The following is a 13,162-nucleotide window of genomic DNA, read 5'->3' on the forward strand; positions in this document are numbered from 1 at the left end:
TTGAGGTGTATGTGGGATCCGTGTCAGACCCATTGGTTGTGTACACGGACCACAACCCGCTTGTCTATTTACATTCTTTGCGTTGCCCAAACCAACGATTGACTCGTTGGTGTCTTTTCTTGCAATCGTATGCACTTGACATCCGGCATATTAGGGGGACTGACAATGTGGTAGCTGACGCATTGTCTAGAGCTCCTTATTCCTTTTAACTGATTGACTAACTATGTTTTGTTTTGCTCTACTTGTCTTTCTTAAATTGCTTCCACAGGGCCCGTGGTTGCTGAGGATATTGGAGAGTATTACAGAGTGGTGGGTTTTTTCCAGTTTTTGGAGGTGACGGGTTTCATAGATGTCCACCCCTCTTTTTTTTATGGGGGGGGGTGTTACGACCTCAGTGTGGGTCATATTGTGTGGGTTTGGTTGTCCTCTGTCATTTGTTTTGTAGGTTGGAGTTGGAGTGAGTGACGTCATGATGACTGATGGTTTACACCTGTGTTAGAGCTGATGCCGGCAGACAAAAGCAGCTTCCTTCAGTCGTGACAAGAGTGCTCTCCCCTCGTGCCATTCCGTTGTTGTCCTAGTTGTTGTTTTGTTCCCGTTTTGGTCTATTGTATTACTTTATTACTTTTACTTTAATAAATGTTATTTCTTTCGTATATCACTTCAACGTGTCATCTCCTTCTTTGTCGCGGCTTGCGAGCCGGCCGTGACAAATGCAAAACAAAAAACTATGAGCTGACTAGGCTGTCTAATAGGCGGAAATTAGCCTAATCTGCACGCAAACTTACCTTCGTGGTTCAAGGGCTTCATTCTGCACCGAAGCATTACAGCTATCGATTTTTAACAAAACAGGCCTACTCAAATGTATGTAACCTAACTTTTTTCACTCGTTACTGTCTAAAAAACAGACAGAGTTATCCAAAGATAGGCTTAATTGGCACCAGTAGACAGCCCTTTTTTCTCCCATAAATAAAAACCTTGCTACTTGGGGTATTTTACATGCACAGTGCCAACTTCGAGTCAGTAAAATAATAATAAAAAACAATAATTTAATGGTGGTATCCAAAACATTTAATTCAACTCAAGTATTATATTAGATACATTTTAAAACTTCAATGCACATGTATAATAAGCCTAGTAATAATAAGCCTAGTAATAAGTAGATATTTAAAATGCATCAATAACTGATATCATAGTTTAACAAAGATAAAATCATAGTTAAGGCTTGCTTTACGTTTTGCTCGACGAGGATCTTAATCTTAATCGACTTTCAATCTTGAGGAGACAAAATGCCGCAGAGGTGAAGAAGAGGTGGAGTTACGAGACTTCAGACAGTTGAAGTGTCCAATGGAGTAAAGAGATTTGCTCTCAAGCTTTTTTCAACACTTTAGATTGGTTACTAATTTGTAAAAATAACAGACCCACGTGGGGACTGACCAATAGCATCGATTTGTGAAAAAATATGATATTGACAAAATTTGGACATAGGAGGTTTCCGCCTGACAGCGACGTTATGTAACTTATATGGCAGACTTGTGCTGCAGGTGTTGCACTTAACTGTATTATCCTTTTCAGAGTGATTCCAATAATATTTTAAGCAATTCAGAACAGTGCGTATATGAAATGAATCAGCTGAAGAAAATAATTCATTATTTATCGTTTTAATACATCATCCTAGTTTTCTTATAGGGTTGTTAACATTAATAATTAACATGTATCGGCCAATACCCATATGGTGGCCGATCTATTGTGCATCCCTAAATAACATGCATATATTTATGTGCATTACTTTTCGAAAGTTTTAAAAGAAGTCTCTTATGCTCACCAAGGCATTCATTTGATTAGAAATATAGTAGTATTTTGTCAAGTAAAACTATTTTTATATAAAAATGTAAGTCCTTCAGAAATCATTTTAATATGCAGATTTGGTGTAATAGAAACAATTCTTATTATCAATGTTTTTGCAGGATTCTCTGAATAGAAAGTTTTTCTTAAAAAAAACTGTTAAAAAAAAACAGGCTAAAAAATAGAAATATTTTCAAAAAAATTATGAAAGTACGATACTACTGTCACTAAATGCGTCTTTTTTATATACAATGATGACTTCATATTGAAATAGTTATATTTATTTTTACTTAATACATTTTAAAGTTTGAGGGACAATGAAACATGTGACAACTTTTTTGGTTATTTTTTTCCTTAAAATATTAGTATTAGGTCAAACTGTAATTGGCCAACACTAGAGCTGGGTACCGAGTTCGATACTTTTTAGGTACCGACCGAATTGCCTCGATACTATCGAGTATCGAAAAATGACTTGTTTTCGGTACCAGGTTTCGATACCTAAGGGGTTAACTCGTCAACGTCAGTGCTCAAACAAATACATATGAAATGCACAATGACACACCTAAAGTCGCTCACGCACATACACGCAAACTCTACGCACACGAGACGCACGGAACTCTCCGCGCACACACTCATATGAGACGTGCGCGCACACAATCTGTCCACGCACATACTCAATTGAGACGCGAGCACACACAAACTCTCCGCGCACCGCGATGCATTATTTGCGGTAAAATAATTGCTGCAAAGACCAGTACCACGACAAATACGATGAAGACCTTGACAGTGCACGGAGTAAACATAAGAGCAGAAAGTTGCTCCGTCTTCGACTGGTAAATGAAGAGATACTGACCTGTTGATCACTCTGACAGTGTTTATATTGCAATAATGACCTACTGAATATACACTGCCGTTCAAAAATGAAATTTTTATTCAAAGAATCATGAAAAAATGTGACCCGTCACGGAAACCAGGGACACAAGTTGGCAGCACAGCTTTCGAGCAAAATGAGAAAGAAGCGTGTTTTTTTTTTTCAAAATTGGTGATTTTCGTTTTTTTTTTGCAGAATCTGTTAGTTGAGATCACGAAGAAGCCTCTCCATGCTTGAGATAGCAGTATTGGTATATTTAAAAGCGTACATTTTGAGGTTGAAATCGGCTTGTTTTTCGGAGATTCTAGCACGCAGTAGGGGCGTGTCATTGTCGGTGCGTATTTCCATACTGAATAAGCCAGCTTTTGTTTCTTTTGTTATTGCCCCCGCCCTCCAAGGGAACAGCGTGGCTACTTAGGCTATTATGCAGCGCTCTGGCCGGCTCTATCTGATTTCAAAATTCAATGAAGATGGACGCCAATAACATTACGATGTCCAGCAATCGATTTAAATAGTAGGTTACATGGGGTTTAGTTTGTCATTTAATGAGATGTAGCCTAATACATGTTGTCCGCCTTAAGTAATGTGTATCTTAATGGTCTAGTGGTAGAGCTTTCGCCAGCCGTGTCAGTGGGTCGGAGTTCGAACCCGCCCTCGTATAGGTTTTTTTTTTTCTCGTAGAGTTTTTTTCTCTCATCAAAATGATTATGTTCATCAGTGGTTGTATATCAAGCAGGGACACGCAAACGTTTGCATTATGTTTTGTGGTTTCACCAGAACGAATAGATAGTATCCGCAACGGATTGATGCGCGCGTCCGAGTGAAGACAGTGCGGTGTGTGCGCAAGCCACACGAGAAAACACTGTATCCGCGCCACTGATCGCTACGGCAACGAGCACTTTGATCACTTGATTTAAAAAAACACATTTCAGCGCTAGTCTCTTATTTAAAAAAACGAACGAAATGAATGCTCTGCCAGTTAACTGGAGATGTTTTATTTATTTGTAGAATTGCATGAGTACACCGAAGAAAATTCCTAGTCTGTGAAACCTTTCATTGACAATGGCAATAAAATCTATTCTGATTCATACTTGGATTCATACTCATACTTATATATATATATATATATATATCACATAGCACATCCTGTTTTTGATTTGAACATTGTCTAGAGTTTATCTTATTTTTTATTCAGTGTACATAAGAGTTGCCTATACAGTTTTATCGGTAGATGCTAAGAGACATTTATTTATATATTACCTGTTTGCAAACTTTTTCACATTTTCCTGACCTTTTTGCTCCCCCATGTGCTTTACAGCTTTACAGGGGGTATGGCTTATCTAAATGATATGTAAATGAGCCCTATTGTCACTCCCAGCAGGAGAGAGAGGTGAGAACTGAACAATCTTTAGAGGGGTTTTCTCCCCTTTGAGCTTTTTTGAGTGCCTACCTTCAAATGGCCACAACTTCTCCAAATATTATCAGATTTCCATGTGTTACACATCATTGGAAAGCTTGGAAACTACACTTTCAGAATCTGTGAATAACTCAAAAAAACCCAGAACCGACTTGTGTCCCTACTTTCCGTGACTGGTCACAAATGTATCAATTTCCAAAATATTAAGCAGCAAACTGTTTTCATATTTCTGTAGGATCATGTGACACTGAAGTAATATTTTGAAAAATCAGCTTTGACATCACAGGAATAAATTACAATTTGAAATATATTCAAATAAGATTTTAAACTGTAATACTATTTCACAATGTTACAAGTTTTACTGTATTTTTGATCAAACTAATTCAGCTTTGGTGAGCATGAGCTCTTTATAAAAAAAATGTGTTCCGTTGTGCACTGGCTAAGGAGCATGAGTCAAACTGAAAAAATAAAACCAAAGTTTTTCTGAGGTAATGTGTTATGTAATCTTGTTAAAATGGATTTCATAAAATTGGTATCGAAAAAAAGTATCGTTTGGAACCGGTATCGAAATCAAGGTATCGGTATCGAAATTTTTTTAACAATACCCAGCCCTAGCCAACACCCAGCTGTACTATATAGACCACATGCTGAAGGCCCCTGAGATGTTTTTATCAGCTAAACTTACATTGTAGGTCTCCAGCTTCACTCGGTTCCGGAAGACAAAAGTATTGAAGTTTGCATGCTGAAAGACCTCGTCAAATGCAGCTTCGTTCTATAAAAGCAAGGCAAGACAATATTACAAGAGGCTTATAACAAAACATTTTAAAAGAAAAATTTTTGTCTCTTAATATTGAGCACTCTATGAGAGATTGGATAAACCTCTCGAGTAAGATCTCGTTAAAAATCCTTGCCTATCCTAAACCACAAAAAGAACTCCAAATTGATACAGAATGTGGTGCTCTTCAGTGTCTCAAGGCCAATCCTCAAGGCCACACTTTCATGTACCACACGGATGGAAAACATGGGAAGAAAAAAAAAAAAAAAAAGAGTGAGAAGCAGCCAGAAAGAAGAAACTCACCGAGTCCTTGAGCTGGCCGAGATAACTTGAGTTTTGGCCCAGAAGGGTCTCAGCAGTTTCCTGAAAGCAAGTCACCCATTGGTTGTCTCCAAAATCAGCGACATTGGCCTGACAAAGAATGAGAGGACAATTAATAAAAAGCACAAAAGAATGAATTCACGCCTAATTCCTTAGAAAGTCATTCAACATTCAACAGCAAATCAGTAGATTTGGCAGTGAGATTCAGTAAAGTGAGACAGGCCCTTAACATCAGATAATGGCAACAACAACAGAAAAATGACTTTTCAACATGTCTGGATGCTGGAACCAAATAGAGCTTAAATGGAGTTTTGACATTAAAATTCTATTTTTAAAACATTTTTGGTTGCAGACCAGTAGTAAGGATTTATTTATTTGCCCATTCCTGCCCTGTCCCAGAATTCAAGATGCAGCTTTAAATACAAAAAGGAGCAATTAACAAAACACTCTGAGCTGATTAACAGCAAAACAGAAATAAAGTGGGCTCAAATGAGCGATGCATTTAGAGCAGGAAAATAGCAAACTCTGCTACCATTCATTTCAGAAATTACTATTTTCAGAGAGCATAAAGAGGATGGCAGAGATATTTATTTTATAGGAAAACCAGAGAATACTGACTGGAGGAGCTCCATGTATTTTTTCAGAAGGGGCAAAAGAGCAAAGGGCAAGTCCCTTACCGAGAGCATGAGGCGATATTTGAAGTCTGGAAACTCTTTGTCGCATTTCTCACAGCGGTACATGCCATTCTGCTGGTCCACCACCTTCTTGTTGCAGTCTTTACTGGGACAGGCCTGATACAAGCAGTTCTCTTTTCGGATGTAGACTATGGTGGCGATGCAAGAGAAATAATCAGCCTGGGAAAAGACAGTAGACATCACAATTTAAGTTCAGGGTTCTTGCAGGTTTCAGTAAGTCAAATTTAAAACCTTTTTAATACATTTTAAGACCATAAAGATTGAAATTTAAGACCTACATCTTAAAAAAAGCATTGCCAAAAAAATATTCAAATCAAAGAACTCATTTTATTTCAATGAATTCAGTAATTGAAAAAGCATTAATTTAATTTACAGATAAAGCAATCACATTAGTGACCTTCCACACCCAACAACGTGTCAGAGAAAAAAAACAGAATCAGATATAATTTTTTTTTTATAGAAAATTGTACTTTGCATATTACACTGTAAAAAACACATAATTAGTTGATATTAGTTGATTTTAGTTGATCATAGTTGATCATAACTAGAGATGAAATGGCATGAACATTTCATTTCATGATTATAGTGAAAAAAATAATCACGGTTATCACAGAATCCTGTTCAGAAAGTACTAATACTACACAATGAAATCAATTCAATTTTATGTCGAAAACCAGCAAATAACAAATAAAATTAGCATCAATATGCACTTTTTGTTTCAATAAACATTAAAATAATACCATTAAAAATGATAGCCAGATTTTAAAAGTGTCTTGCAACATGTTATATACGAACATGTACAAGTTCAAATAAAGTTGACAAAAAAAGGTTTTTATAAAAAAAGAATGAGTCAAAAAAGATAAATTACTGACATTTACAATGCACTTTAGCTTATCTTTTATTATTAATAGTAAAATTCGGCCTACATTTGAACGAACTTTGGCATTTGAACGGCCTGTTGGCAAGCTACCTCAAATGAGGCCACGAGCTACTGGTAGCTCGCGAGCAACGTGTTGGAGAACCCTGCTCTAGAGCTCTGCTTTGTAGGCTACGACTCGATACTTTTTTGCTACTTTGTAATAACTTTCTGCGGCCAGCGTTTCTGGAAAAGAACGAGGGTAAACCTTTTTTAGACCTGATTAAATGAAATTTGAGACCGCGGATGAAAATCTGGCCGTTTTTTAAGACGTTTTAAGGCCTTAAATTTAAAAGTTCAGAATTTTAGACTTAAGACCCCGCGGGAACCCTGAAGTTTATAGGATTTTTTTTTATAGAAGCATAAAAGGAGACATTAGTACTGTTTCTGCAACAAAGCTGATTCTATAAAACACAGTAGCAATTTAATACTATTTTGCACATAACGAATAGTAAAGACAGAGAAGGTATGTCTAAACGTTTGACTGGTAATGTATTAAATCGTTAAAGTTGTAGTGATACATGCAGGACTTGCATAAGATATATAGAGTTTAAAAAAGAAAAACAAAATGCAACCTAGTTGCAAAATGGGCCAAGTAGAAAGGCATATAAAACACTAGTTACATTAATATATAGACTTTTAAAAGTGGGATATGTAAAGCAGAGCATAATGCATAAACATAAAAAGGGCTTCTGAACAGGACTGGAGGCAGAAAGAAAAGAGCAGCCGTAGAGCACCTGGAGGGGAGGTCAAAGGCTTTGCGCTAAATGTATGCAGAAGAGACAATAGGAGGACAGGAAGTTCAGAGCCATTGGGGCTGGAGATGAAATTGGAGAAAGCAATACTAGGAATTATTTTGTGCAGTTGGCACTTTCACTGAATACGGTACACTTTGGTGTCCCAATGACTTTTCTGAAAGCCTTAGAGGCAAAAAACACCATGTTTCTGTTGTGACAACTATTAGATGAGCCACATAAACTATTATCTAACAAAAATAACAGCATAAGAGTTTTGCATAAAACGATTTGTAATGTTTTCAAACATTTAGTCATTGTAAGAAAAAAAAAAAAATTCAAATACTTGCTCTCTTTAATATTTGTGAAATATGCTTATCAACTACAAACCAACATTTGGTCCTGATAACCCCCTACTGATAGCTTAACGGGTAAAATAAAATGGTTAGAAAATTTGTACACCGAAAATAAAATCGCCATATTAGGCCCTTCTGTAGCCTTTTCATGGAAAGTACCTCATCTAGCACAGTAGATGGAGGGTGAAAAGAGAAAGGAGGTGAAACTAAAAGTCTTAAAGAATCAGCTAAGGGCACCTTACTATTTTATACACATCGCACATTAAGAAAAAAAGATGGAGGACAGGGACAGGAGACTGCAGATTACAAGTTGAAAAAGGGGTCAGCGTCTGGACCTGAGCATGACTCTGCTCATCACAAGGCTCTGGAGAAACACATTAAATCAATTTTCCTACACACACAGCACCCATGTTTACCCTGGTGACAACGGTGCTGATGAGAGCATTAAGATAAAATCCCCCTGCAATGACCTACAAAGAGCTCAAGAAACATTGCTCAGAAACTCAGGTCTTGATTCATATTTCTGCAGTAAAACTGACTCTTTAATGAAATGCAAAAAAAGGGCACTTTGCCTTTCCGCGGACTGAGAATTCAGCTCGCAGTGGATTTATCATCTCTCTTTAGACCATAATCTATACAGAGCCTCTGGCAAAGTCTTAACCCCATATTTTCTAAGGAAATGGGATACAAAAGCAACAACAAATGGCAAAAACGTGTTGCTACTGTAATTGATTTCTCTTCTAACAGGTTTAAAGCTGACCACCCAGTTGTTTCGCTTTGAGAATTCAACCCCAATTAACTGCTCACAGGGCTAGAATTGATATTCCATGTCACGTCAAATAAATAAAAAGCCTCTCAGAAAATATGAACGACAAAGGCAGAAAGCATAGAGAAAAAAGGCTTGAAATTCAATAAGTGAAATATCATCGTAAATTACTGTCATGTCACTTAGTGACAAAAAAATACCTCAAACATTTCTGCCTCTCTGAAATACAATAATTAATCCACTAAATTCCTATGTAATTATTGTCACATTTGTTTGGTAGATGAATAGGTCCTCACAGAGGGTGCAGAGAAGAACATTATTTCTAGTTTGCTGTCAATGTGGCTGACAATTTCACTTATTTTATACAAGATAGAGTTGCTGTTTGTGAAGTCAGAGCAAAAAGAAAATTGTTTCATCTATCAGCATAGAAGGAAAAATGCACATGTACCATTAACTAGGGCTGGGTACCGAGTTCAATACTTTTTAGGTACCGACCGAATTGCCTCGATACTATCGAGTATCGAAAAATTACTTGTTTTTCGGTACCAGATTTCGATAGCTAAGGGGTTAACTCGTCAACGTCAGTGCTCAAACAAATACATATGAAATGCACAACGACACGCCTAAAGTTGCTCACGCACATAAATGCAAACTCTACACACACGAGACGCGCGGAACTCTCTGCGCACATAGCCTACTCATATGAGACGCGCGCGCACAAACTGTCCATGCACATTCTCATATGAGACGCGAGCACACACACACACACAATACCCTTAAGATGTGGAAAAGTCGATCAAAAGTGTGGCTACATTTCTCCAGGCTCGATGCCAACAGTGCGCGATGAAGTAGCCTATTTGCGGTAAAATAATTGCTGCAAAGACCGGTACCACGACAGATATGATGAAGCCCTTGACAGAGCACGGAGTAAACATAAGAGCAGACAGTTGCTCCGTCTTTGACTGGTAAATGAAGAGATACCTTGTTGATCACTCTGACAGTGTTTATATTGCAATAATGACCTACTGAATGTACACTGCCGTTCAAAAATTTTTTTTTGTAAGGATGCATTAAAAATGACCTTAAAACATGTGTAATGTTACAAACGATTTCTGTTTCAAATAAATGCTGTTCTTTTGAAATTTTTATTCATCAAAGAATCATGAAAAAAATGTATCATAGTTTCCAAAAACTGTCTTTCATATTTCTGAAGGATCATGTGACACTGAAGTAATGATTTTGAAAAATCAGCTTTGACATCACAGGAATAAATTACATTGTGAAATATATTCAAATAAGATTTTAAATTGTAATACTATTCCACAATATTACAAGTTTTACTGTATTTTTGATCAAACAAATTCAGCTTTGGTGAGCATGAGCTCTTTATAAAAAAATATTTTGTTCCTTATGTATATGTATAAGGAATATTTTGTTCCTTTGTGGTTTTTTTTGTTCCTTTGTGCACTGACTAAGGAGCATGAGTCAAACTGAAAAAATAAAACCAAAGTTTTTCTGAGGTAATGAGTTATGTAATCTTGTTAAAATGGATTTAATAAAATTGGTATCGGAAAAAGTTTCGTTCAGGAACCGGTATCGAAATCAAGGTATCGGTATTGGTATCGAAATTTTTTGAACGATACCCAGCCCTACCATTAACTGAATCAAACATCATGAAAACCTCTTGCTTCCTATATATATAAAAAAAAAAAAAATGCAGTATTTTCAGTAAGAACCTGTTTTAAAGCTGCAGTCCACAACTTTTTTTGTGTTCAAAATGTACAAAATTTATTTTAAATCCATTTTCCAAACCGTGTTTTTTTTCACTACGGTACACTAATAATAAGTGTTTATATTCTGACTTTATGTTTTAGACTGGTACGGGTAGTACCACAGCGGAGTAGCCCAGTACCTGCATGACTCGTCATAGACATAAACAGAGAGAAGTAACTCCGGCTACAATGTTTTTCTGTAAGACGCATGCAGTTCTGTTTATTTACCGCTAGAGTGACAAAAGTTACGGACTGCAGCTTTAAATTCCCAATGTGATTTCCATACCTTTTAAACATTTTATTTCCACTATTTTTCCTGATTTTAGTTGATACTGGATAAGAACGAAAAGGACAATATCTTCATAAAGATTTCTCAAAGTACAATTCCTTGCTGATATATGAAATATTTTAAAAATGAATATGAAATAACCATGACTTCTCCAGAACTGGAAATCTATTTTAAAATTCTTTTCAAATAACTTTGACAAGGAGTTGCATTATGGCAGCATGGGACAGAAAAATAGGACAAACTTTTTTCGAGGAATGTAGTTAATTACAAAGAACTGGCTGTGAGCTTTTAGCAACTTGACCTTGTGTCCCAACAGAGCAGAAAGGATGAGATCAGGGTGAAAACATGAGTGCATCTTATCTCCGAGAAGAAACTTTTAGAAACTTCTCAGAGAAGAAGAAGGTTAACGCACGGGCCAGTGGTCCATCACAGCCAGGTATTTAAGTATAGACTTAAAAAACATCCAGTGTCTCTGTGCTAAATCAAATACTTTTTCACAGTACAGAAAGCATACATCAGAGATTTACAATGATGAGAACACAGTCCTCCCATTTTTCACTCTCATCTGATTTCGAGACTTCATTCTGCGTATGACACCCCCTTCCCCTTTTCATTGATGTACTCTCTCTCTATAAGATAGTAATTTCTCCTTTTCTGGACATCCCCTCTTTAATATTGCCACTCAAACACAGATTAGAATCTCCCATCATCCATGACTAAATAAAAAACAACCTGTTTGGTTTAACTCTTGTCTCAGGTATAAAAGAAATAGATCCTTGAAAACAAAACAATTGAGTCGACATGGCAATTGCCATCTCTTACAAAAAAAAAAGTCATAGATATTAACTTAACATTACAATAATAAACTCTCTCAAACCAAACAAGACCAAGTTAGGTAGATACACAAATTAATATTTATTTAGTTTTAATAATTTAATTTAGAAAAATACGTTCAATTATATCTAAATTAAAATTATTTTGCTGCGATATTCAAATTGGCATTTACAATTGTGAAATTTCTCTGGTACTGGTCTCATCCCAAACGTTGGTATCGTGACAACCATACTCCCACAAAAAAATTTAAATAGGCAGCAGACAAGGTCAGACTTATTATGCAGCTTATCTAGTATAATCTCTTAATTATTAGGCTCAGTAAATGGAGTCCTGCTAATCTCCATTCTCTATCTCCAGCGCTGAATGAGAGTAATGCTTAAGCACACACCTTGGGAAGATGTGAAGGGCATTACAATGTGTGATTAATGGGCAAAGAAAAAAGTAACAGTGTAACTAAATGACTGCATCCCCATGTCTTTTGTTTCAGAACATGCACCACGCAAGAACATGCATTCCAACCAATCACCGACAGGGGTGGGTGTTGTGAGGTTTCCGCATTTTACTGAAGACTGCTTCTCAAATCTCAGAGTTCAATGCAGGATTCACAAACCGCTTGCTCTTGAAAGATGTTCAAAAAATGTTGTTTTGAGTTGTATATTGTGTAGGTCTCCCGCTAACTGGCTAACTCACGTTATCACTGTCTTACTTAAATACTTCTTCTAATCAGTTGTGGGCCACGATTACCTAAAACTGTGTCTATTAATGCAGATTGTCTGTCGTTCTCACTACTTTGAGGAAATAATTGTTTTACCAACGTTTATGTTACATCAGATCATTAACTCTAGAGCTCGGCTATGCACTGTTATTGATACAGTTTACACGTATTCACCGCAATATATTAGAAAAATACTCAGTAAATAAATTAGTACAAGTAAAATAATCGGTTTGTTGATGGACATGCACTTGTTAATGCTGATGGTGAGGAATTACAGTTGCAACATCTCATATAATGTACCTCAAAATGAGTAGTGCATCACTGAGAAACACTGAGTCCTGCTCGAGTCGTCCTTGCGATGGAGGTTTGGGTTGAATAACAGTTTTTCCAATGTTTCATCATCAGACTCGCGCTAGCATTGATATGGTAAAATCGACGTCATTGTTCGTTACTGTGTTAAGTTTACGGTGTAGGAAGCCTCAGGACAAGCAGAGTTGACGTTGTTATGGCAATGGGCGGTTTTGTTTTCGACGCGCTGTACACGGTAGACCAATCACAACAGACTGAGCTGTCTGGCCAATCAGAGCAGAGTATATCGCGGAAAGGAGGGATTTAGAGAGATTGATTCATTTGACGAGTCGTTTGAGAGTCATTGAAAATGTGATGATGTGCAAATGTATATTATGAGGAAATTAAACAGTTTATTTTTTTACCTTTGATGCATATAAACATGCTGTAGGAGAATTAAAAACAACATTAGGAAACTTTAAAATAGCATAATAGGGGCCCCTTGAAGGTGATGCTCTACAATACACTTTAGAGGAATTCCTAAATAGGGTCATATTTGTGTCTCAAC

At 36.7% G+C, this 13,162-nt stretch overlaps 1 protein-coding gene across 1 annotated transcript in view; it reads right to left on the reverse strand.

Moving 5' to 3' along the window:
- The window catches only part of rpa1 (replication protein A1), a 48,974-nt gene that overhangs the window by 12,543 nt on the left and 23,269 nt on the right, over window positions 1–13,162 (reverse strand). Inside the window, exons 14-16 of the mRNA XM_081371185.1 lie at window positions 5,907–6,083; window positions 5,212–5,319; window positions 4,819–4,905 (exon numbers count right to left, since the gene is read on the reverse strand). Coding sequence (XP_081227311.1) covers window positions 4,819–4,905; window positions 5,212–5,319; window positions 5,907–6,083 — 372 coding nt within the window. The remainder of the gene's footprint in view (window positions 1–4,818; window positions 4,906–5,211; window positions 5,320–5,906; window positions 6,084–13,162) is intronic.

This window comes from Scardinius erythrophthalmus, assembly GCF_964197995.2.
Source record: "Scardinius erythrophthalmus genome assembly, chromosome: 7".
In the NCBI taxonomy this organism is placed as follows: domain Eukaryota; kingdom Metazoa; phylum Chordata; class Actinopteri; order Cypriniformes; family Leuciscidae; genus Scardinius; species Scardinius erythrophthalmus.